Source organism: Lagopus muta, chromosome 2 (assembly GCF_023343835.1).
Source record: "Lagopus muta isolate bLagMut1 chromosome 2, bLagMut1 primary, whole genome shotgun sequence".
NCBI classification, from domain to species: domain Eukaryota; kingdom Metazoa; phylum Chordata; class Aves; order Galliformes; family Phasianidae; genus Lagopus; species Lagopus muta.
In genome coordinates this window covers 60,125,704-60,152,877 of record NC_064434.1, presented here as the reverse complement: position 1 = coordinate 60,152,877, position 27,174 = coordinate 60,125,704, and the positions used below count along the sequence as shown (strand labels likewise).

Below are 27,174 nucleotides of genomic sequence, written 5' to 3'. Positions count from 1 at the left end.
ATGTCTGTGCCTGTGCCTGCTGGCCTAACATCTTGAACTCTTGCTCTCACTCTAACTGCTCTTCCTGACTCAGATGCTGAAGGCTCAGCTGGCAAGTGCCTGCTGTGAGTCACTGTGTACAGAACTACCCCTCTGTGGGGAGACTGATGTGTCAAAAAACCCCAGTGTTGCCTAACTTAATTGGTCTACGCCACGAAGCACCATCTCCATCATTTTCACATGGCCCTCACTTGTGGTCCTAAGTGTGATCCCCTGCTGCTGCTCAGGATGTTCTCTAATTACGGTGTTGTCTGCAACTTTCAGCTTGTTCTTAGTTTCCTACCAAACTTCTTTAAATGCACCATCAGCCCCTATCTGACAGCATCTTCTTCCTAAGCCTTGTCCCAGGAAGCTCCTGTGCTGGCAAGGACTTCACCAGAATTTCCAATAGAATTATTCACACGGCCCTGTCTTCTTCTGAAAATCAAAAAGTAAATAGATTTCATGGTGATGAACACCCTAGGAACCCTATGAAGGAAGGAAAACTATTAAACTAGCTGGTCTATTGCTAACCCCCCAAAGGTCTAAAATGACATCTACAGCATAAAACTAAAATGGAGGACCATGAAAATTGGGTCTTTGCCTTAATTCTGGATGTTCTAAATAAGTAAAAGTAGATTTGTAGGTCACACATTACTAGACCCTAGACATTGTGTTTTGTTTTTGCTTATCTTGCAAAGCAACAACACAGACCAGCACAACCCTATAAAGGCTCTGTTCCTCATCAGGATTTAATTATAAAAATTCTGTATGCTGCAGAAATTTGTGGTCTGGGAATCAGTGGTACAGGCTTATTATGTAAAAGGATACCAGCCTGCTTCTCAGACACATAACTCTGACCCTTTTCTCTTCTTTAGCACTCTTCTGGAGCAACTGCTGGCAAACAGGAAAAATAAGTCATTGCTCCATGGATCCAAACGCCACAGTATATAGGAAAGAGCAATAGCACAATTTTCCTTTTGCAGGAAGAAATTCAGTCATGTATACTAGGTTAAGCTAGGACACTTGGCATACCTAGAAATCCTTTTATACATGCAGTTTTTTGCATCTCAATGTTTTTCTATATCTAGCAGATAGATAGTTACTATTTGCTTCTGTTTTTTTTTTGTCTCGTTTTCCTTCCAAGTAACCAGTGGCTTTTGAAATTCTCTTGGCCTTCTACTTTGCATGTACAAGTGTAGAGGGTTTGCATGGTACTTCTACTTCTCTGCATTTTGTATACTAGCAAGGTGCAGACACAGCCTGGAGAAACCTCCAAAGGAGCTGTGTGTTTTCACATAAGCTTGTATTGGCAGTTTAGGTCTGGACTCAAGAAGACATCTTAGTTCAAGAGAACATGTAGGCACATACTTCAGTCTATTAAAACCTGGAACTTAATTAGTGCATCCTTTTTTTTTTTTTTTTTTGAGCCAACAGTGGATCAATGTGAAAACCAAGTCACAACTGCATGGCTCTTTCATGACTTTGAATGTTAGTCTAGATAGGAAGGAGAGATGAAAACCTTAGAAATGACTAATAATATTATATGGCTTTACTGTGCCTCAGAACTCATGCCAAAAATCTGGGCCACATAATATTGGTTGCACAAAGACCTTACTGTAGTCTTAGAAGGTTTTGTCTATGTGACAAATATATTTTCAAGAAATCATTGATTATGCATTTTAAACTAATACTTTAAACATGATTTGGTACCTATTAAGGACTCAAAGAGAAAATAATCTGCAATATTAGTAATATGACGTTGCTTATATCCTTTCTTTATGAACAAGAAATGCATCTCTGAAATTGCAACAGAAATACAAATGCTCCCTTAAACAGGATGCTTATTTTATTAAGATGATGTACATAAAAAAATCACTGTCATATCATATAATAAATCCACCCCCTCATACTATTTGGAACATGCCAGATGCTACCAAGGGACAAAGAGAAGACTACTTTTTTTTTCCTTAGCAGTAGTGGGATAACAGATTCCTCTGAGAACTGGAATTGTATTCCGATCAGTAGAAGAGGAAGGGAAGATAAGAATGAGAACAGAAGCAAAGTGCTGATTCCTAAATTGTGGAGAGCACAGTCCATTTTAGGAGTTGTCTTGCAGGTTTGCACAAGCTAATAGAATAAGGCAAGTGAAGAGTCTGTAAACACCCTGCTGTGCAAGATAAGCTGTGCTGTGACTGCTGTATCTTCCATTCCAGTGATGATATCAGTGCTAGCAGAAATACTGGTCTTGGTTTGGTTTGGAGGGAGAAGTTGTTTCAGCAGTCCTGGCAGTTCTGCCACTTTAGATTTAGAAAAATGATAATGGCTAAATGTGATAAAAGCTTGAGAAAGCCTTTGACATTGAGTCTCACCAGCCGTCTTCCTGCCATTGTTTTCAGAATATGAATCTGTGCTACACTTCCAAGTTTTAGTATCTTTAAGTGAATTATTTTCTCCAAAGAGCCCAGTGGCCCGCCTTTGCCTTGCACACAGGTTGCTGTTAGGAAGAGCTTTAGGAAACCGTGGAATTAGGGATGATTGTGTATTCCAAAGGCTTTGTCTTCCCCTTCCATTGGTGCCCCCACTGGAGGATGCGCTCACGTAATTGTCATTTTTGAAAATAAATGTTCCCCTTTGGGCTTAAGATGAAGTTGATTTAATTCAATATAACATTACAGTGCCTTCACAGGCTTTGGACCTGGGCTTCTGAGGGTGATTTGATGTGCCAAAAAAACAAAAACGCTAGCATATGAGCATGGCCTTGGCATTCTGTTTGCTGCAGGCTTTAATCAGGGAGCTGTGAGGGGAAAAGGCCCTGACTGGTCCAGCCAGCCCAAGGAGGCGGCTTGGGGCACGGCATGTGGGGGTCTCTGAGGGCCTCTGCACATGATTATCTCTGTGCAGCTCCCTGACAGCTCCTCTTGATTTAACAGCTAAAGGAAAATATTTTTGTTTGAGTGCTGTTTATCGGTGCTTATAGCCATAAGACTGCAACAGGAGACTGGTGATGAGCTATATGCACACAGGCAGCAGCATGAGCACAGGGTAGGAGGGGCTGTGCTTGCAGGAACTGCAAGATCTGCAAGTTGAAGTTCAGCAGAAAATAGCCTGTATATAAATTACCTTAGAGAGCACAATGAAGTTGCTTTCATTCACACTGTCAGTGCAAAGGAGTGGCATTGGATTGCAGTAGTGTAGTCCTGGATACATAGTCACACATAAATACTGATAACAACGTCATGGCCATGAGCCTCATTTGAGGTCAAACTTTTATGATAACATGAACAAGAGGGTTGTAGAAAGATTGGATCTTTGCTCTTCGTTTTCTTTTTAAGCCCATCAACTTCCTGTTTCCATTTTAGCCTTTTCTGCTGTTTTTACGTGATAAAGCTGCAGAATAACTCCCTGTAACTGTATATTTTTAAAGATAGATATCTATTGTTCTTTTCACATAACATCTTGAATTAAACTGTACTTCAGATACTTGAATAATGCATAGCTTCTCTTTAAATATCTAATAAAAAGTGCTTGGTGGGCAGGTCAGTTTTTGTCTCAGATTGTCCCATCTCAATATTGTGTAGCTCAGAAGACCAACAGGTGTTATTCATCAGGCCTCTGAATCTTGCAGCTGGATCAGCTCCTGTCCCTGCAAAAAAATCTGCACCTGGGGGCTTTGAATGGCTCTGCCTTCCTTGTGAGAACTTCTGGCTGGCAAAGCCTAGTCCCATTGGTGTCAATAAGACCCGTGAAAGTTTCAATTATAGGTTTTTTAGATCCTGAGCACAGCTCTGGTGGAACTATTCTTCAAGTTTTATATCTTGATATACTTATAAATGCAATGAATCTTTCATTTTTTCTTTCCAGATTTTTTCAAAATTTAATTTAGAAATTCCATTTTTACTTGAATGTTTTCATTTATAAATTCAAAGTATTGACATTTATTTATATGTATATGTACATCAGGTATACAGAAAGTGATAAAAGTATAGGTTCCAACTATTTTATTTTTGATGGGAAATAATACAAGAAGTTTATCAAGACACTGGAAGTTATAAAGAAATCAATACCACAACCCATTTGCACAGGTCTTCTATGTTTTGAAGATGGACCTTTGCAAAGGAAGTTTTACAGTTCTCTATGACACTGGATGTATCATATCTTCACACTTAAAGAGATACTGTAAGTCTAAATATATGTTCAGAGGAAATAATTCTGAAATTACAGTTCTGTGGGGCTTTTAAAGTTATTATCCTTTCTAGTCTTTTCAGCATGGCCAATCCTGTTACTGTGACAGTGTCACTAACAATTCCAGTAGTAGTTCTTACAAGAATTCTTGTAAGTTCTTATAAAATTCTGCACAGATGTACAAAGGCCAACCAGTAGAGGGGGCACAAAAGCCAAAACACTGGTTTGGTTACGTGCCAAAGACAAGCATTTTTCCTTCAACGTGTGTGTGTCTGTGCATATGTATGCGTGCAAAGAGTAGAGGAGAAACAATCACTTTTATGTTCTTTAATTTACTTTTATTAATTTATCCTTAATGAAAACGTGTTCTGTCTTAATTACAGGAAAATACTGTTAGAAACTCAGCTTCATTAAACATCTCAAGAGGAAATGCATTTGCAGAGATTATATAGCATTGGCCACCTGACAGTTTTCATTGTGTATATGTTTTTCCACTAACTGAATCACTTGGCAAAAGCTATGGAGAAATGTTTCTAGAAATTGTATGCTTCCATGCTGTGTTTCTCCAGTGGCATTCATTGTCCCCAAAGCACCACGGGGGAACAGGGCTGAAACCTTCCCTGCACGAGTGCTGGCAGGTGCTATAGCTAACCCAACAGGAGTTCTAGCAAGAAGCATCGGCAGCAGTGAGAGAGAAATGCAGAACACTTACAGTACATAGAAATCAGTGCTGAAAGATCCAAACTAAACCAAGGCATGTAGCAGAATAGCTGGGCATGGCACAGAGCTTCCTCTGCCCTGAACTGTGCTGAATTTCCTCCTTGATGTGACCTGGGGGCGCCATTAAGTCCAATTTGAAAGAATTACCTCAGTTTTTACCACTGAAAACAGTGCTGGACATCTGTATGTCCCAGAAGCCAGGGGAACAGGCACAAAGGAGACCAAACCATTGTGAACCACTGTGGCTGAGTAGAACAAGGACAGCTGCTGGGGAGCAGAGAACAAAAGTAAAGTAGATGCCCAGAAGCCAGACATGCAGGGGGGGTCAGGAGGGGACAGATAAAGGATTTCACTACTTAAAAGGGAGAGAGACTTGGAGGACAAGCAGGAATACCAACAACAGGCAAGCACTCTGACAAGACATGCTGCTCCACAGTAAATCAAAAGGAGGAGGATAAAAGTGGTTAGGACCGAAGAAGCATCTAACACGAGAGTTCCTTATGAGGGAAAACCAAATGGGTGAGGAATACAGGGGCAAAGTGGGGAACAGAGTATTCTTACAAAAATAATGCTCTATTGTGCACCTTAAGAACTTGGTATGCTCATGGAACAGCCACAGATGGTGTTCGTTAAAGCCTACTTACAAAGGGCTCAGCGGATGGAGGCCCATCGGAAGTCCTTCTGTAATCTTATATGAGAATTAAGTTCTGAACAGCAAACTTTGGGTCTATGTAAGGATCCAAACTTCACGAGAAGACCAGAGTATTTCTATCTGTGTTTCGATTTTGAACTATATTTTTTTTTTCCTGCCAAATTTCAATTTACTTCAATAGATGGTTTGTTTGAGTGAATCATGAGGTAAAGACTGGGCCTGAGACTGCAAAACATAATACCATGTAAGTCTGCAAGAAACATACTATTCCTCAATGTTTTCAAGGTTTACAAAGCTGGTCTTAGTGTAAATTTTCATTACGTAGCATTTTGTGGTGATATTAGCTTTAAGCATTTGTGACAGAAGGCAGAATTTTCTGGTATGACTCTTGTGTCTTTTTTGATAGGTAACTAGCTCAGCACTTTTCAAATGCAAAGATTTTCCTCCTGGGATCACCCCATGGGCTGGAGATACTACCAAAGTGACTGTAAACATAATCTATCGCGGCACAACTAAGAACTGTGTGAGGATCACTGGGCATTAATGCCTCCGTAACCACTTTTGCAGTGCTATCAACACTGTAGAAATTAGTATTATGTATGATATTTAATTCGTTTTTATATTCCTGGTGTGAGAGGTCATTTGAATATGAGACAATTGCAAGCTTATATGTCTTTTTAAAAGTAAGTAGTCAGCTCTCAGGCCTGTGAAAAATAAATACAAAACACAACCCTGGCATGATCCTGGAAGTTCAAAGTGAGCTACTGAGGAAAAAATTATTTCTAAGGGTTTCCATATGACTTTTTAGTATGTCTTATTAGCAATACTGCCACTGATTGTTTCCAACAGTTTTCTGTGAGTCTTTGTTACTCCACTTTCTGCTTGGCAAGTTGGGCCAGCAGACATCAGCTGAAGGACTCTCCTTAGGCTCTTTGTTGTGGAGTGCTACACACTGTCAAAGTGAGAGTCCAATTACAGGCTGATAAAGGAGAAAAGCCACGTCCAGGCAGGAGAAGGTGATCTGAAACAGAGTGAACAACACAATCCCAAATTAAACAGTTATAAATTAAACAAAGATTTCTGTTCATAGAAAGATGGAATAAACAGAACATGATGCAGATAAGTACTGTGCATTAAGGTTCAGCAAACTTATCCATTGAGAAGGGGAAAGACTGCAAGATTGTTGTTTTTTTTTTTTCCTTCTCCTCTCCTTTCCTTTCCTGAATGATTGTTTCAAACACAATGAAAGAATTTGATTTTTGACTTATACTTACCCGGTACTACTTTTTTTTGTGTGTGTGCACAAAATGAAAGTGCAGTTCTCCAGTAGTTTTGCAGCATTCCCCTTCTTCCTTCCATCAGTAATGATGACTTCATGTATGTTTTTAGATCTCTAGACAGTACTTCTTGCCAAAACTCTGTACAAGTTCAGTGTAAGGAATCATGTTAGTGGGAGATTCTACTCAATTTGTCTTAAAACTATTTAGTGCTTTACATTTAAAGCACTCATGGTCACCACACAAACAAATGTTAATTAGTTAATAACAGAATCACAAAATCACCAAATTTGGAAAAGACCTCTAAGATCACCTAGTCCAACCACCCACCTGCCTTCAGTGTTTCCCCATTAATCCATGTCCCTTAGTACCATATCTACATATTTCTTGAACACCTGCAGGGACAGTGACTCAGCCACTTCCCTGGACAGCCCTCATTCCTCACCAATTTTTTGGAGAAGAAATTTTTCTAAATATCCAACGTGAACCTCCTCTGGCCCAATATGAGGCCATTCTCTCTCATCCTATTGCTGTTACTTGGGAGAAGAGGTGACCCTCACCTCACCACAACCTCTTTTCAGGGAGTTGTAGAGGGCAATAAGGTCTCCTCTGAGCCTCCTGTTCTCCAGAGGAATAAAGTAATAACTTTTAAGCGACATAACGTGCAACAGAAAGGTGCTTGCACATAACAACAATAAGAAACGCAGTGGAAGAACAGAACACAGCAGGAAGCAGCAGGCAGCACACCCTTTCTTCTGAGAGGGATCAGCTGTGCAGGGGCGGTGTTTAGCCCCGGCTCTCTCACACAGCTGCGAGAATTGCAAGTGTGTTGCTGGAGCCATTTCCACCGCGGCTCTGGTGCGGAGCGCTCCTTGGCAAAGTTCTCCCAGCCAGTTCTTTTTTCATTTGAAGTCGTTGGATTTGGGGCTGCTCTTATTTCCAGTCTCTCTCGCCGACGTGGTGATAGGGCAGGTAACTCTCAATAAGTTTGCGTATCAGTTGAAACTGCAAAAAGACACCGTCAAGACGGCACACCTGCCGCTGTCCGGGCTGTGCCAGCAGCACGGCGCCGGCCCCGACGTGAGGGCAGGACCAGGCAGGGGAGCTCGGCTCTGCACGACGCGGAGGAACCGTGGGGCGGGGTCGGGCCGCCTTCTCCGACGGGAGGGAGGGAAGGAGGGACGGAGGGGGCGGGCGGGGGGAGCGCTGCCGCCGCCGCCGGTGCGAGGAGCGAAGTAGAGGGAGGAACTTCTCTGCCGGGAGCTGGGCGCGCCGCGGGGACAAAGTCCTTGGGGGCTGCGGCACTCCGCACCCGCGGACAGGTAAGGTGGAGGGAGGCGGGCGACGACCCCCCGGCCCTTCGCCGGGAGCTGATGTGCGGTCTGCGTGCGTTCACCGCCGTCCTCCAGCCGTTCGCTTCTGCCGACGGCTCCGCGGGACGGGGTCTGGCCGCCTCCTGGCTCTGTGGCTCCTTTCGGACCACTCTTCCGGGGCTGAGCACGGCGGTGCTGGTGTGGCCGCTCCGGTCATTTGGCCGCCGAACAAAGAGACGCGGGTGCGCACGGCTCCGCGCTGCGCTGTCCTTCCCAGGGGGCAGCCCGAGGAGGGGTCGCTGCTGCCCCACGGTGTTCGGCCACGGTGCTCCCGCTCCCCTCGTTCCTTACTGCGGGACACGCGGCTCCGCTGGCGCTCTCGGGAGCCCCTACGGCCGGTCAGGCGGCCACCGTGTGCGTCTGTCTGTGCCCGGCTTCGTCATGAATATTTACTTGGCAACTTCGTCCATCACAGGTAGTCATTGCAACACGGGGCTGTGAAAACGCAGGTCAAAATTGCAGTGAAATAAATGGGCTTGCTATTGCAAATCTCGGTTTAGAGGCAAACAGCGTAGTTAGCGATGGCAATTTTCAAAGGTCAGGCTTGCATAAGTAAAGTCTGGCGAAGATGTATTGATGTAGATGATTTTGGTTCAGAGTTTTAATAACATGCAGTCAGTTTTGCCTTTGTATGTGTCTGTGGGGGCTTTTGTCGGTTCCCCAGAGATTTCAGTGTGTGACTCCAAGGGTGCCATGTTGTGTTCTTCATGCACCCAGAGCTCCCACTGAATTAATTTAACAATTTGTTTTAAGTTAACAGCAGGATTATGGTCATTTTCTTTAATCAGCTTTCAGTAAGGCTATATGAGAAAATCCCCCTGGAACTGCTGGGATCTTTGTATATGCAAAGAATGTAAAAGGAAACCAGTACTTTGTTTGACTTTTTTTTTTTTTTAATCTAACTTTACCTTTAGTAATGTCCTTCTGTGTTGCTTTCTTTTTTCTTTTTCTTTTTTTTTTTTTTTCAAGAGCAAAATTTACAACCTTGTAGATGTTTCTCTATGCATGTGAGTTTACTCCTGTGGGAGGCATCTGCTGATCCAGGAGAGGATTGGTCTCTGTGCTGGAGGAAACACAGACGTCTTGCTCTGGGTGCTCTCACACAGGGATGAGCTGCTGTGGTCCCATTGCACCCTCTCCCTCACACTGGTTCCTTTGATGCTGTGTGAAGCCAGTTCTGGGATCTAACAGTGGAAACCTGATGCAACCCCAGTGTTCTGCTGCTTTGGCTTTCCAAGGAAGGGGCTGAGAGCATCCAGTCCTACTGCCATGGGGAGAGGGCAGGAGGGGGAAGGACCACCCTCATCACTATACCATCAGGCTGGGGTCTGACTGTGCTTTGAGTGGTTGAAAGTGGTATGACCTGGTGTCACCCTGGCTGCTCATGCCTACCTCTGCCCCCCTTTTCCAGTTCATACCAGCATGAATATTTCTGTTGCCCTGCAGTGAACTGGGTTGAGGCACCAGGCAAAAAAAAAAAAAAACAAAAAAAACCCCAGATTTAATTTTAACCTGGATCATTTCCACAATTTGCTTCACTGGGGGGTAAGAGGGTGTGGGGAAGGTAGGGCTGCTTTTTTTTAAGCTGGCAGCACTCGATATCACTGCCAAAACTGCCTGTGGAGCTGTGGTATGGCTGTAGGTACTCTAAGCACCCTCTCCCAGGAGTCGCTTCAGTGACTGTGTTTGGCTTATCCTTACTAGGTGAAACAAAGCTTTGTAAAGGGCTCCATTAAGCAAAAGGAAGTAACTTGTAATAGAAAAATTAAGCGAGTGCCCAAGTGTTTGCATGCTTGTTGCTTTGGACAACAGTAAACACAGTAGATGGCATAACAGTGTTCAATGTTTTATAGAAAGCATGCTGTTTGTAAGCTCTGACAGTTCTTGCTGTTCTTTGTAGTATGTCTTGTAGTAAGTAATGATCACACAGGTTTGTGACAGCAATGGGTGTTGATCCACTGAGTGAAATAAGATGTGCATGTTTCTCAATGCTGGAGCTGGCTGAAGAGTAGAAGCTGGTTCTCAGTGCAAGGCAGCAAAGCCATCTCTGTGCTCAAAGATGGGGAATCTGGCATGTCTCTTCTTGTCTGTACCATCCCACCACATCACCTGTGCTCAAGTCAAATCAGGTCACTGATCCAGGTGAAATGGGCTCCTCTCAACTGAAAAACCATCACCATAATGGCTGAACTCATCCTGCTTCAACTCAATAGTGTGGCCTTGCAACAAGATGTGAAAATCTTTGGTTGCTCTTTGTAGTGGCAGTACAGTCGTAGAGCACCGTAAGCTGGTAGTGCAGTTGCTGCTTCCATTTTACTTGATGTAGTCCCTTGAAGTTGCTGGCAGATGTTGTTCATCTGGTGCTCAGGTCCTGGGGAGCATTCCTGTTTCTCATGTTAAATTTCTACTCTGTATTCTAATGATCTAGAAGTAATAACTCTTGCTGCCAAGCACAAATGATAATTAGTTCTCATTACTTGTTGGCTACCAAAGGGAGGTAGAAGTTGTGTGTTTGTATACAGAACTTAGCAATATTTAATTATTGCATCTAGGCGCTCTTACCTTGTGTCATGTTGCAGCTCTTCATGGCACTGGCCATGAGTGGGTTGGAGAACTGCCTATGTATTTTAGTAGCAGATGTTTCCAAAGCCTGCATTTGTTAGCCAGATTCAAGGTCTTCTGATCTCAGCTGATGCTGTTACCACCAGATGCTTGTACTTCAGTCCACTTCTGAAGGTCACATTGAATTACCTTCAGTGAAGTGTTTGCAGAGGGTAACATGGTTGCCGATTGAGACCTTCCTACTAGCTGTTGAGCTCCTGAAGCTATGTGCTTGGCTTTTCAGTGATGGATTCAAATTGGATCTTACATCTGATAGTGCCTATAGGCACATCAGTATGGATCTTTTGTGATTCTGTGAAGTGTCTTTACAGATTGACAGGGTTACCTCACCATAGAGAGACAAACGTGAGATTCTACTTGTGCAAAAGTCAAGTGCATTGCTACTGCTATTTGGGAGGGTAATAGTGCAATAGTAATGGAATAGAGAAGTTGCCACTGTTCCTGTGTATACTGTCAAATTCTCTCTGGGATTATTTTTCTTTTATAAACTGAATTACAGTGACTCAGAGTAATGCACTGGAAAAGTTTGGACAAATGTTACCAATGCAATTACATAATACAATAGCTAAGGAATTTATTATGAAGCCTGTTCTTGATTCAAAGACGAAAGATTTTCCCTGGTGAATTGTGGATAGTTTATAGCTTCCTCTCCCCTTTCCAAAGTGTACGTATGGCATGGTGTAACCACAGAAGTACATGCTTTCTCTGTTCGGCAAATGGTTTGTGAGGCCTTTAACAGCAGTTGGAAAGCTTGCCATTCCTTGCTTGGGACAGCATAGCTGAAAATAGGTTTTATTGTCAGGACGAGCACTTCCTTGAGTTTTGCTTCTTTTTCTTGTGGGCCATGATTAAATGTTAGAGCATCTGAATTTAGAAGTGCTCCTACTGCCTACAGAATTTGTGATAGTGATTTAATAAGTACTTTTATTTCCCTCTTTCTCTCCTTAGCATTCTCAACGTCTTTGTTTATTACTCTTTTTCAAATAATTGATTTTAAAATAAACTCTGATTTTGTGTATCATGTTTACTGCTGATTGAAATACTCCATGATGTGCAGTTTGTAAAGTAGATAGATGATATGAAGAACACCTAATGTTTTTGAGATTGTGAGGAAGATCATAGGGAAGGAAGTTTACTTTACATAAGATTTTTGCGTGTGTGTGTGTGTATAGAGTTTCTCATTATTACGATATACATGCTTGTGTCCCAAACAGTGGGGAAGCATGTTTTCTTACAAACAAAAGTGGTGCAATTCCAGGAGATGAAGGGTGAGAATGAAAACCCTCACCAGGTGCTCACCTGCTTGGTAAACGATGGCTTCTCTGTTGTGGGCACCTGACATCTCGCTGTTGGTGCTGGGTCAGCTGGTGTCAGGGCACAGCACCACGTATCAGTCTGGCTTCTCTCTACTTGTACATGCCTGTGAGCTGTGTGGGGCTGCCAATGGTGCTCTGCTTTAGCTTGCTTATGGGCTTTTTGCTTTATGGTTCTCAATCACTTTGGCGTGATGCAGCTGATACGGTCATCACTTCCCCAGTGGTGGGAGTGGGCACCAGAAGGTCTCATGGCTGCTGTGGCCTAGAGGTGCATAGCTTGCGATGTGGTTTCATCCTGCCTGGCCTGCATCTTAATGGAGCTCTTCAACCACGCTGATTGTGATAACTTTTGCCTGTCTAGACAGAGCCTTACTGTGTCTGATTAGATCCCAGCCTTGTGGTGTGCATCACTGCCTGATTCTTATAAATGCCAAGAAGGAAAAAAAAAAAAAAAAAAAAAAAAAAAACCTCACATTAATAGTGCGTAGTCTGTTTGTTGGTTTTTGGTGTTTTTTTTTTTTTTTTTTTCTTTGCAGTGTTAGTATAAAATGTTTATAAGTGTTTACTTTTTCCCTGATGGAAAGCAGTTTTAGTCAAATGTCTTCGGGATGCAGTTTAGAAGTGAACTTAAACTTGTTATCTTCAGTTGAGTAGAGAAGCCAAATGTTCTCCTTGAGGACATGAGTTGGGATGCCGTAGAAGTCACTTACAGAAGTTCGTCACTCACTTGAGTCAGCAACTCTGTCTAGTATGTGTGGAGGAATTAATTCCTTTGAATCATTAATAGCAATTATAAGCAAGAAAGCTCAAAAAGTCCTTGTTTACGCTGCTTATTTTCCCTCCTTCCTGCTTTTTGGAAATGAAGCTGAATTTAGCTTTGTCTCTCTTGAATATTCAAGCAATGCAGAAGAGAGATTGTAGAAACAGTTTTCTGCTGTAGTAATAAAAGAGAGCTCTTTGTTGGTATTGAGTTTTACAGAAATCAGTCTTCACGAAGTATGGAATTTGTGATAAATTTAAGACAGTGATAAGGTCTGCACTGTCCTTCCTCTCTTCCTTAGAGAAATTCTGGTTGTGAAGTCTTAGAACACATTTGGAGAAGAATTGAGTTACGCTTACTATTAAAACCATAAGTATAAAAGAAGTAGGAAGGCATATGTTTTTCAGTATCTCTTATTAATATTTGAAACTCAGTATCACAATAGTGACTGCTTCTGCTTTCCTTAAATGGTTTAGGCTTGGAGAAAGGAAACGTGTCAAAGAAGTTAGCAGACTCTTCTGGTGTCTGGCAGGAATGGGAAGTAAAACTACATTCTTGGAGCTAGGAAAAGCAGTTGCAACTTAGCTTGTATGCAGTGTCTGCCCAGAGGAAATTCCTATGTTATAGCAAGAGAGTGGTCAAGGACTAGAGCATATTATTCTAATTAAATCATTTAGATTGCATCACCACTGTTCTAAAAGCAATGTGTATCTTATCTAGTATAAAAATAAGAATTGTAAATGCATTCAGCAGAGACACTGTGAAGAGTTTAGATATGTGCCAAAACGTCTGCTTTAGTTGATGCTATAAAGTTTAAATTGCTTGCTTGTTTTCTTATTAGTCACTTGACAATGCTCTTAAAATTCTCTCTTCAGAGATAAGGAGACATGTTTGTGTGCATTAAGCATATACAGAATTAATTGCCTTTACAAAGCACTGTGAGTTTAATAAGATAACTTCTAAAAGGAAATGCTAAATTTGATAGAACTGTTTAGAAATTGGACGTTGATTTCTCATTCTAGTTCAAGATATGAGCCTACCATAGGAAGCTGAGTCCTGGATCTTATGCTGACACTGGTGCAGCTGTGCTCTGGTGCACTGCATTTGTTTTGGCTGGTTGGTGCAAGACTGATCTTGACCATAGATGAGACCTGCAGATGGTTAAAGAGCACTTTAATCTGATAATAGTACCAATAATTAGGGTATAGTTGTCATGATCTCTCGTAGAGCTATGTCACAACTTAGTGTGTGATATTTGGCAGTGTCAACTCCCTATAATTAACTTGTGTGATTGTTGTATGTATGACAGCAGAAAGAAGAGAAACTTGAACAATTAAGATACCATTGTTTGGAATACAAAGCTTGTTAAGTAATTATAAGCTTTCAAGCTTTACCAACTGACTGCAAGGCATCTTGTTTGAAAAAAGAAATTGTTAAAACCATTTTTTTTCCTGTGGTTTCAAGCAATCAGGAATGTTTTATTTGAACTAGAATATTTTGTATATCTTTCCCTTTATCAGATTGAAGGGGAAAATATTTGCTTAAAGATGCAAACAATTTCAGGTAAGTAACACATTGCTTAGTTTCAGGTTTTTCTGTCTAAAATAATTATGTTGAAACCACCAATGCCTGTGTTGCACTGACTTGGTCCAAACGTTAGCATTCTAAAATGCTTCTCCTAGTGGTACATGAAGTCCAATTACTTAATCCTCACACTTCTGCTCAAGATGCAGGTGGTCTTGAATTCACTGTCACTCCAGTGCTCTCCAGCAGGCATGATCAGATACAGCTTGAGTGGATCCTTCTTCTGCAAGCTCTTATTTCCTGTTACTAATAAATGTATTAGACAAGTCTATGTTCCTCTCTAGTTGTCTATTGTACTCAACTGTCTGAAGAAGAACAGGATATACGGGCAATGCCTGGCCCTGACTTATTTTCCTAATTATTATGGTCTCAGAATCCACTTTGGAGGAAAGTGCCAAAAAAAAAAAAAAAAAAAGAGAAGGAAATTCCTGCCCTGCAGTATGAAAGGCAAGGAAGAGGGCATATTGTTGCTGAAAGTCCAGTGAGATTTTTTTTTTTTTTTTTTTGAATGCTTTGATACTCTGCAATCACAGCAGTTATTTCTGTAGAAGGAATGCATTTGCTCATTTAACAGCGTCAATTTTTTTTGTACGTAAGCTCTGAAGTATCAGTCCTGGTGGTAGTGGTACCAAAGCACAGAAACTGGTGTAAAATAGATGTAGCTGGTTTGAGATTTGTTTTCTCTAGCAAAATAAATCAGTGCCTCCTGGCAGCAGTGATCTCAGCTATTATTGTCTACATAACTCTGGTGGCATTTACCATACTGTACCTACAATATACTTTCTGTGTGGAAACAATGTTAAATAGCACAGTGGTTTTTTTTGTCCTTTTCAGAAAGCACAAAGAATGCCTGAAAAGCTAAATCATAAATAATTACGATAGCTTAATATTTTTAGTTTTCAATAGAGCAGTTGCTCATGTAGACCTTCTATGTAGCTTGCTCTGAAAGTAATGCCTCCTGTTTATTTCCATGGAAACTGCATTAGATACAAAGAGCACAATGGCACTATTTGATAGAGCAAATTTTCAGATGTGAAACACCTTTTTTCAACATAGTCACCACTATTAGCTATGCATTTTGATCAGAGATGAACAAGAGGGCTGTGCTCATAAAAATGTAGACCAGTGGAGGTGTCACCACTGCTGTAATGCACCACCCATCCCCTCACTGTGCTCACATCTGCTGCTTGGTCTCCATCTGTGTTCAGGAAGTGTTGATGAATGCCAATGGATACCATTTTTTTTCTGCATGAAAGAATTCAATTCCACAACTTTGCTTCATCTGCACTTCCATGTTAGGCACCATTTGTCAGACTGTCCCTGCCTTTTGCCCACTGCAACAAAATATAATGGAATTTTTTTGGGAAGGTTCAGCCCATACTGACATACCACCAACATCTGCTTCTGACATTGTGAGCCACGACAATAAAATAGGAAGCATTATGTTTGGAGCAGCTCTCATATTTATTTGCTTTTTAAAGTTTCCCTTTGACCAAGTTTTCATGAGCTCATATGCATGGTCTTGCTTTTAACATTTTACCCTGCCATTTTTTTATTTTTTAATTATTATTATTTTTTTTGCTTGGTGAGATTGTCATTTTTGTTGCTGAAAATAAAATTTTGTCTAACTGAATGCATTGGGCTTATGGAGTTCTGAGTTAGAAGACACATTTTAAGTCATATTACAATCCAGTAGTTAACAGCAATAAAAGGAACTATCTGCATAGTGCTGGCAATGCTATCTCCTCTTAAGACTCATGTATTTGTGCAATGCCTATAACACTGGATATTCAATAAGATGTGGCTGCTAGCAGGCATCTTTATCTAGAAATATCACACAGGGATAATATAGATTGCATGTGGTAATAGGGATTGAACAGAGATTTCGCATGTTGTATTATGACTGTGATTTTTATTTTCTGTAATTACTCTGTAGGTCTTATGGTTTTCTCTGCATCTGTGACTTTTTCTCTGGCCAGGTCAAAATCAATACAGTGTTACTAAGATTATTAAGATTTGTTTTATAACTGGTGAAATGATACAACTATTATTTTTAAATTTGCCATTGAGTTGACATATCAAGGACATGAAAACAGTGTGAACTTTGATTCTCAGCAATCGTAATCTAGGCTTCTGATGTGTGTTGACGCTCCCTTCTTGTGGAGTTTATGTGTTGCATTTGGTATATTATTGCTGATAGTTCTCCAGTGGCTCACAGTGTCCCCATCCTACCTTTGTTCATGTTATGAACAACCAATTCCCAGACTGGTAGCAGGCAGGGAAATTGTAGGGTAGTGGGCAAGTAACTGTTATATCTACCACTAGATAGCGTGTGGTGGATAGTGTGCAAGGAGTGATTACCAGCTATGATTGCACCACTGGGGAAGTAGCTCTACATGCTCAGAGGAGTCTTGCAGTCTACTCAGGGTTGCCTTGATAATTTCACTGGGTGTTGTGGATACTCGAATCCGAGTTTAAAAAAAAAAAAAATTGTGTATCTGATTACTTTTCCAGAATTGACCCCTTAAACACAATGTAGCTTCCTAAGGACCAGGTCAGATGAGGTTTCAATTCAGATGATGAAATCTGTGTTTTATTTTTTCTTTCTTTTTGTCCGGTCCAAAAAAGAAAGGAAAAAGGAGAGCTGCACTGTTTTTTTTTTTTTTCCATTCCTGAAAGACTTTGTTGGAGCAGATATTTGAAATAAGGTTAGTCCATACAAATTGCTTTTAAAATCTGAACTGGGGACATCTTTTCATCAGGAAGGCAGACTTTCCCTTTCTATCTACTCTTGATTGTAATGAACAAAACATTACTTACTGCTTGTTGTACTGACATGACCTGTAATACTACTGATGTAGGTATCACTTTTATCTCATCATCGTGCAATGAATGGAAAGAAATATTTAAGTAGCATTATTGATACTGGACTATTAATGATAACATACTGAAAGTAATTCTTGCCTGACTGTGGTACGTTTTCAATAACAGTACCAAACCTGAGTTTTTCAGAGACTCTTTTCCTTCCCTTCCTTTCTCTGTTGGGAGACACCCTATAGACATCTCTCTCTTGTATTTCTTTTGGATCTTGACTGCTTGTGCATTTGGCCATGGAAAAGACATTTCCCATAGCGGAGAACTACATTAGAAAAACAAATCGCTGAACAGTTGTGGTTCTCTTGTTTGACAGTTTATGGAGCAAACTTTGGCTATGCACCATTTAGCATTCTCTGAGACAAAGTACCCACACAATGCTGCCAATTTCATTATGGAGCTACACCAGCTACTTTTAAAATTTGGTCCTGTTTACATAGGAATTTCAGTTTTACTGCCGTACCCATCAAAAGGTTATTGTCTGCACACAGAGAGTCACTGTTTTTAGCAAATCTGCCTATAAATCGAAATAACCAGTAATTAAATGGAAGTCTGGATACCAGGCAAGGAATAAAACTGAGGGTCTCCCTGTGGATTTCAAAGTTATGCTTAACATGGGCTGGTTTTAAGCACTAATCAGCCAAAAATATTGCAATTCTACATTAGGACCTCCTTTTTCAAGAAACCAGAAGTTAAATTGTAAGAAAAGGGGAGAGATGATTCAGTGAACCAGTCACTGTGAAGTGATGACTTATTAATTTTTTTTCCTCTTCGGGAAAGGTTGCTGGAATTAGTGTGGCTTTCCCACTTCACAACACACATGGTAATGAAAACTAGAGGCCTGGAGATAGTTGGAAGAAGTACATTCAAAAGCTCTAAATGGTTCTTTTCTCAGTTAAAGCATCAACCACACACTGGTGCTTTCTTCCTTCACTCTCCTTTCCATGGCCTGCGACCCGTGATAGGAGCTCAGCAGGTTGAGAAGTGGGGTATGGAGTTCACATACTATACACATGAATTATATGTCCTCAGTGTATCAGGCTTTGCCAGAATCTGTCTACAGCCAAGACATAATGTAGAGCAACACTTTTTTAATGAGGAACATGCATCTGCTACACGTTTAGCAGAGGATATTTCTGGAACAGTGTTAAGAAAATATGTGTTGGTTTTACAGTCCCATGCCCCTGTGTCTGTCTGCAGAGATGTCATTTCTTAGTCAAAGAGCAGATGCAAGAGCTCTTGAAGTCTGAGAGCTGGGTGGAAGCCTGGCAGCTCTGCCTGTCGCGAGCACGGCACAACTCTCATCCTCCCCTTTTTCCTGCTCCACACCCAGCCTGCTAAACACAGCCCCTGTTCAGGAGTGGAGACAGCATTTCCAAAGAAACACTTCTTGAATAAAAACACTGCTTTGTTTAAGAAGCTTCATTCAAATGTGCATATTCCCTGTTTACAGTAAAAATGCTGTGGTACAGTCACGTAATCCAAATTTAAAGCCAAGAGTGTTAGTTTAGTTAGATGCTCAGTTCCATATCTTTTATCAACTTGATGTGAAAAGCTTTTGTTTTGGTGTCAAAACACACTCTTGAGTCAAAAGCTGATCTGAGGTGATTTTTGTTAGATTGATAATGCAAGTAGTGAGTATGAGTGGCTGCACTGCTGAAATCGAGGCTTAAGGATGATGCTGTGAGTGTGACGGCAGCTCTTGTCTGCTCAGTGAAGGCAGGTGGGGTTGAATCTTGCCTGTGCTTTGAGTCAGCATGAAGCTGGGATTGCTGCCAGCATGTGCTGAGCCCTAGGTAATGGCACAGAACTAAAGGTGATATACCTGTGGCTCAGTAGAGTTTATTAGTTTGGCCCAAAGCCACGTTAAGTGTTCAAAAGGCTTTGGGTTATCTCTGAGCATGAGCAGGAGCCACATGCGTCTGTTCAGAATGAGTTTAAACCTGTCGGCATCATCACCTGTAGACGTATCATCTGAATCTACATCTCTAATGAAAGAAAACTGGCATCATTTGGTGTCTTGCCTCTCTTTGATTGCACAAATTCAATCAATTTTTTTTTTTTTTGTCTTGTTTTTGCGAAGCTTGTCCTACTGTGTAGAAATATTAAAACAGAAAGGAACTGTTTCTGATTTGGTGGCCCAGAACACCAAGAGTAACAAAACAAGGTCTTTTCTGGATGGTGTTTCACTTTCTTTGTTACTTTTTTTTTTTTTTTTTTTTTTTTTTTTTTTTAATTCTGAACTTGCAGAATCAGCAGTCTTTAGTACAAAGCTGCTTGGAAGCAGCATTTCTGCGGGGGAAGGCTGATAGATGTGAAGTTTTCGAACCTTGCCTGATGTAACTGCTCCCTTCCTCTTTGCATCTCTTGCTTAGGTGTCAGCTTCTGAGAGATGTGACACTCTCTGTCCTTGGAGCAAGTTGTTGCTTCACAAAGATTTCCTTTGGAGCAGTGCCTAGTAAAGATGAAGAAAACATTTCCTCCTTTTCCTCCTGATTTTTGTTAGTAAGACTAATTTTATCAACACTCTTGAAGATTTCTTTTAAAGCCTGAATTATATCAGTCTTGTATAGAGACTACTTTTGATAAAACTTGTGCTAGTCTGCTTTTGGAAGAAATGGCTTCCCAAATGCCTGTCACTCATGCCCGTCCATAAGGAGAATGAGTATTTTTGGCCATTTTTTCCTGCTTAATGAGACCTTGGTATGGACATTGACTGAAAAAGATAGTGCTGCTTTACTGCATGTGAGCACCAGATCTTCCCAGCTGGAAACAGAATCCTGAGGGGTCTGTCAGTGTTTCAGTACTGAGGTCCTGCCAGCTTTTGAGAGATAGGGCAACCAGGGCTTTCCTCCTTGCCCTTTTCCCAAACTGGGGGCACAGGCGTGAGGGGTAATGAGTACATCTGCAACCTAAGGATGGCTTGACTCATAATCAAATGGGTTATGCTGGCTGGCCAACCTGCCTTGGTAAACAGTGGCAAACAATTTTCAGTCAACCCTGTTAATTAGGGAAGATAAATTGCCTCTAGATAGGCAACAGAGAAAAAAAAAAAAAACCTCAACTTTGACTGTTGGTACAAGGCATAAGTCACGTTCTGCGAAGAGTAGCAGAGCATGTTCTGAGAACACAAGATGTATTGGATGAGGTTAGCGATGTTGCCTTAGTGGTACCTGGTGTGGAGATGCTTCTTGAGATAGAGGTGTTATGACTGCACCTGGTTTCACACAGGGAGTCTCTGACTGCCACGTACATGTGCATACCACATGTGTGTAAGTATCACTGCAGCCTGTGTTGCAAAAACATGTGTAGGTAAATGGCCCCAGAGCCCTGATACGTCTGCTGATGATCAGTTGATGGCGTGTATGCTGTATCCACTGCGTGAGAAACAGTGGCAGAATCTCCTTTCCAGTAGGCAACCACTCTGCAACCTCCTGTGCGTTTGAAGCCAAAGCAAATGCAACCTTATGTAACTTATGTATCTTTGAGACTCTTCATGATTCCAGGCAGAGACAGGAGTCTGGGAGTCCTTGCACCTGGGGACAAAAGGACTGAACGTTGAAAGAACTGGTGAGCTGCAAGGGCTCTTTTTTCTCACTTATTACTTTTGTCATGCTTAGAGAGATCTTTTGGAGGAAGAGTTGAGAGATCTAAGTGTTTTTACTGGTGTCTAGTTACTTCATGCTACATACCCTGTCTGCTTCAGCTGTGTGTGGATGTCATGTTGCAGGTACCTCTGATAATGGTTGCTGGATGACTATAATAGAAAGGGGAGATGCTAGAGAGACCTCCTTAGCTGTACAGTGAAAAGTTTTATTCAGGGAATGGTGGTTTAGTAGTAAGCCAGAGGTATCATCTTCGTCATGAGTACTAGCCAAGGGCATTTTATTGAATCCAAAAATGAGGTGATGCGAAATAATCATCTGCTCAGGATTTCCATGGCTCTATCAGTTAAACTTCTAAACATCACCCCTGGTAGGGTGAGGACATGGTGTTTTCCTAGGAATTATCCTACTTGCATGAGCAACTATCTCCAAGGTGTCAGGAAGGAAGAGTTTTACTTGACTCAGGGGCACCTAGGTTTGACAGTGCATCTCTGATTTGGCAGCAGGAACCATTGGAGAACAGGAAGAGATGTCTTCTTCCTTTTCCTAGATATGTACTGAGGGTAAATCCCATCCCATCTATTCATTTGCAGTGTGTTTGTGCAGCTTTCTCAGATAACTTCTCTCAGCTCTCTGTGAAGTGTGTATGTGGTGGTCAAGCACTGCCTGCAGAGTAAACAGCGCAAAAGTTAGAAGTGAACCACAGCTGGCTGAAAAAACAAAGGTTGGCTTTAAAATAACAGAGACTTCCTCACCCAAACTTCCAGAGCACCTTGTTTAAATTTCTCTTCAGAAACTTGACAAAGGATTGGTGATTAAGTGTAATTCTTCCAGTCCTCCCAACTCACACCCAGAGCAACAGAAGGTGTACGGACAATTGGACAGTTTGTGCTGTCAGTGCTAGTGACTGCTGCGTGGTCACGGCAGGGAGAGGGATCTTAAGGAGGAAGCTAAATAGCTGACATGAACTGGTGGTGTGCTCATGTGAGGGATGGGTGATGCCTGTGTGTTACATGACCATCCCAAATCGCTCTGGAGCCTACCAGCTCTTGCACCTCTTTGCCCACTGTCCCCCACTTGGTACAGTAATAATTCCTCTCAGAATGGTCTCTCTTTGACTTCTAGTTTACTTAGTGGCAAAATGGGTCAAAACACTTTCATGATGTTTCAGGATGTCAGAGTACCTTGCAATGTTTTGCTCTGCTAAATATTTTAAGGCTTTTTCACTGTAGTTTGTGTCAGGATAAAAATAAGCACAGGCCTATCAGACTTTCCCCGCAGGACAAAAATTCAATTTTCCAACCACCTCTAATTATTTCCATTCTGCTGTCTGGAAAGGATCTGGAGACAATTTAGACAGCCAATTTACTATTGACTTGGGAAAAAATTATTTACCCTCCTGAGCCTCTGTAGATGTGCAGCCAGTGGCATGTGATCAATAGAAAAATCTCATGTTCAGTGATTTCAGTGCTCACTGAAGGACTGTGAGCCTGGGTTCTGCTTACTTGTGTGTGTAGTTTTTGTGGCTGTGGTGGAAAAAACAGAATGTCACAAGCTGAGGAATCTTGTGGGGCGGAAGATGCTGAAGCACATGGAAGGGGCAGTCAGTGAATGGAGCAGCTGGGCTGTGCATTGTGCATGGCCATATATAAGGTGCAGGAAGATGGAAGGAGCGCAGTGCCACACTTACATCCTCCAGGGTTTACTTGACTGTGCCTGAGGTGGAACCTCTGCAAGAGCATCTGCAGCTTCTCTGCTGCACGGGGTGTGTGTGCATCTTGGGCACTGAGCTGCTTCCTGATTGCTGCTCTGCAAATGGATCCAGATTTTTCTTCAGCTTTTCTTGCATACCAGAACTGCATACATCATCCTGAACGCCGCTTTAATCCTGTTAGGGCTATGTTTAACTGGGGTTAGGATTTGTCACTAATGAGTACATTGGGGTTAGTAATTTTCAATTATGTTTTTCTAACTCTCAATTAAAAAGGTAGTTGACTTTTTATACAGAAAAGTTAAAAATCCTCATTTTTTGTTTAGGCTGGCTACAAATTGTAAAATCAAGACTCATGGGTATGCAGAATTAACATTCTTAAGAAATACTGTAAAAAGCGTTCTTCATGTTTAACTTCTAGAATTTTATTTTAGGATTTTATATGCTTTATGCTATGCTGGCAAATTGAAAAAATATTGGATCCTTATATGGAGAACCAGCAATTTCCCACAGCCCTGCTTTTATGGCACTGAACGCATTTCATTTTGTATGTGATTTTCCCCAGTTGCCAACTGACTACATCATGCAGTTCTTTTGGCTTATTCTTTCTGTCTTATGACCATCAGCAGATATTTTGAGTAGCATATTATAAAGCCACAGATCCTTTTGCTGCCTTGGATTTTGTCTCTTACCACTGGTAATGGAAAGGCTCTTATTAATTCTGTGGTGTCAGCAAGGGTTGCAGACAACGTTGGAGAGCCCCACTGTGAGTGACCCTAGCAGTTGCCAGCATTTGCCCTTCATGCTGACAAGGAAGGACATGCCTGCCATCTCCAGCCATCCAGCAGGCATTTTTCAAAAGCAGCATGAAATTGGAGATCTGGAGAGAGAGGAGCAATAGCACTGATGCTTGTAAACAGTTCAAGATGATGTGCAAATCCTCAGGGTGATCTAAGTGTATAGGAGACATGGCTGAATTTGAGGCATACTGCTGGAATTGAGAATAACTGGAGGAGACAGGGCTGGGTACAGAGAGGATGGTGGTGGTGTTTGCAGATATACAATATTCTCACATGGCCAAAAAATATTTTATGAAAATGCATACTGACCACAAACTGAAATTGAGTTATAGAAGTACAGAGAGAAGGGTATGTGTGTTGTTGCTTGTCCACCCCTTCTGTACTGGGACTGCATATAGATTCTTGCATCCAGTTGTGGGGGTGGCAGCAACACGAAGTTCATAACAGCCTGAAGAATTATATGGTATTTAGGACACTGCATGCATTTTGAAGAGAGCTTGTAGGAGCGTAACAAATGGTTGAAGCATGATGCAAGCAGACTGCATAAAATTGTGTACGTGGAATAGCTTTGCTCAGTGATAACATGGAGAGGGCTAAGACAATAGTTCACGTATCTGAAAACTGTAAACCTTACACAGAAGTAGCTGTTACTTAAGAGGCTGTGAGGGATTATGAATAGTAAAAATCAGTAGTATGTTTAATGGGAATAGAAGGAAGAATATTTTCACTGTCAGATCTCGTAACCTGTAGAACACTTCTTCTGGGAAGCTACTAGAGCCCTGTCTCTGGAGATGCTCAAATTTAGACTGCATAGAGCAGAATGCCTACTACTGGGTGCTGATCCTTTGCTGGTAGGATTATGATTGCCTGCAATGTTTGGCTGTTACCCATTCTGTTAAAATGTTTCCTGGCATGATACATGAAGGGGTTTAGGGCCATAAAACATTTGAGTTTATGTTGATATAATGCTTGGGATACAAATATCTGTGCTGAATTGTCACTGTCACTTCTCAGAGCCAACATTTTTTATGTGAAAATGTGTCCTAAAAGACCTCCATGTGCACAGCTGTCATTGTGAAATGTATGTCACTTGTGGCCAACAATGACGGACCATTCACTAAACCCTTTGCTGTAAATGGCTGTTTGGGCCAAGAGCAAGTTTAGGTAGGGTGACTTTGAGAACTCTTTCATCACTGCTTTCGAATTGTTTGAGTTGATTATTTTCTTCCCTTTTCTGTGCAGAAAGAATGTTGACTTACAACTGTGCAGGAGGGTAGAGAGGGCAGATGCTAATTGCCAGTCACTGAGCTTGGGTTAAGACAGCTCTTAATCAGTGGCTACTTCTTGCTTGTATAAGACTGGTGTAGAAATGAAAATGTTCAGCCTGACAGCTATAAAAAGTTGCAATAAGGGATTGAGTCATCAAAAAAGTGCCTGGGTTGCTTCTTCTACTTCTTTTCTTCTTTTTTTTTCCATCACAGGATTGCAGTAAAAGATTTATCCAGTTTTTGAACTGTGCTTGATTAGTAAGCACAGTTAAACATTTAGTTTCTTCTAAAATAATTTACTTTGTTTTGGAACAGTTCTTTATTCCCTCTGATCCACACGCTGACATTTTTTTTATTTCTTGCAGTATTTCATCTTTTACTGGGAGTTCTGTGTTATAGGGAAGACTGTCTCACAAATATTACTTGTTTGGTAAATACTTCAAGAAACTATGTAGAGCTAACTGTTCTGGGATCTCAGAATGGGAGCTTGGCATTAACTTCTTGTTCCCTTCTATTCTCTATATCCTCTTGAGCTAGGAGGTCCTTACTGTGCAGCTATCCTTCTCAGACAAAGATGTTTTTATGAGGAATTTTTATATCTTACTGACATTTTTTTTTCCCATTCTTCTCTCAGAATTTATTTGTGGGATTGCCGTATTGAGGTTGCTTGTTACCCAAAATTGAAATTGTAATATGTTATTTATCATATTGAACTTAGTATTATGGCGTGAAGTATTCATGGTTGTTTTGAGCAGTCTTTTTTTTTCCCATTCATTATTGGCATTTTATTACAACTCTATTCATATTAATGTATTTATTATCATGTGTGCTATTGACATGTGCTTATAATACGTGTATGTATATTTAGTATATACAATCTTTCAGAAGCAAAATAGTCACGGTTAAATGGCATCCTGAAAAGTTCACAGGGGAGGTTTATGGGGTAGCCATTTTTGGAGCAGGAGCCATAATCTCTAAAGTTTAGGCGTTAAACCCTGAAAACCTCCCAGTTAGTGGTTAACCATGTGAGCTCTTTGCTGTCACATGGATAATAGGCATTCCATTTTGCTTTCTTCTAACAAAAAGAGAAACAACTGTTAGTATGGTTGTGCTTAGCCACATCAGACTTATCGTCTGTATTTAGGGTATATAATAGTTCCTTTAAGGATAAATTTGTACAAAGTCAGAAAGGTTTTTTTTTTTTTTTTTGTTCAGATATAATTTGGCAGCTATAGTTTCTTTACCATTCAATTTACTGTTTTGTTTTATCTGGATGATTTGGAGTAGTTTGCATACATCTTCATACACCACTGAAAATTTCTGCATGGAATTCAGATTAAATAAGGTTAAAGGAAATGAGAATGATGTGAATGACTGTAAACATACTTAAGAGTCATTCTGCAAGAATTAAATGGTTGGAGTTAATTCTCCTGGCTGGTGCTGTTTAGTTTTGCTTTGTCTTTAAAACCCCTTTCACAGAACACAGAAAACTGTAACTCAGCTCCTAAAATCCAGATGTACATTTTGCTGCCTGGTAGCAGTTCAAGGGCTATTCTTGTTTAAATAGCAAGGCAATAGGTGCTATGTGCGAGAGTCAACAAAACAGACTCTCTGACAGCCAGAACCCTCTGGAGAAATTTTTTAGTGGGTGAGAATTCTGTGCCCTAGCTGATTAGGAATAGGAAAGGATGCCTTTGTCTTTAGCTCACGAGTCTGAAGCAAGGTTGCAAATTCCTTACTGGAGGAAAACCTTTTTGTTGCTCATCTTTCAGTGAGTGAGTATTGACACTCTGTGCCAGTCCATAGCTTACCACTGCTCTTTCTGATGTGTCATTTTATATTTTTATTGTACTAGCACCTTCAGCTGAATGAAAAGAGCCCTATGTATACCCAGCCTAAGTAGGCAATTATTTTCAGTGTTTTAGACAGTAGCAGACGTGTGTGTAGGATTATGTCCATGTTCACTAACCTTGTTGGCTTAAAGCTCATGTGACTGCAGAATACTAGCTTGTTATCCAGCTAACTGGGTCCCTTTTGGTTTTATACTTGCAGAAAGGAATGTATTTCATCTTGACTGTTTTGTTGGTATTGTTGATCGGTGTGTATTGTACTCTTGAAGGCGAATGTAGTAATTAGAATAGAACCCTTCCTTGCTTTCATTTCCCCAGAAATATATCAAACATACTGATCTCCCAAATCTGTTCATCTGTTTCATTAAGCTTTTCTGAAGCTCCATGCCATTCTGTGACTCTTCAAAACCACCACGATAGCGTAGCTGTTTTTACTGAAGTCATTTTTGCAACTGTTTGCAAAGAGCTCTGGTGCAGAACTCCTGGTTATTATTATTATTATTATTATTTTCTTTTTAAACTGCTTTCTATTGCAACAGGTATTTACCATGTCTAAAAT

At 41.0% G+C, this 27,174-nt stretch overlaps 2 protein-coding genes across 2 annotated transcripts in view; one reads left to right on the top strand and one right to left on the bottom strand.

Moving 5' to 3' along the window:
- The window catches only part of SCAF8 (SR-related CTD associated factor 8), a 155,159-nt gene that overhangs the window by 114,369 nt on the left and 13,616 nt on the right, over positions 1-27,174 (top strand). The gene's annotated exons all lie outside the window — the stretch shown is intronic.
- LOC125688999 (uncharacterized) lies at positions 6,499-10,582 on the bottom strand. Its single transcript, XM_048935725.1, has 5 exons — positions 10,494-10,582; positions 8,263-8,599; positions 7,600-7,828; positions 6,850-6,993; positions 6,499-6,596 (listed from the first exon to the last, which is right to left on the bottom strand). Exons 1-5 carry the CDS (start codon positions 10,580-10,582, stop codon positions 6,499-6,501), a joined length of 897 nt encoding a protein of 298 aa, XP_048791682.1.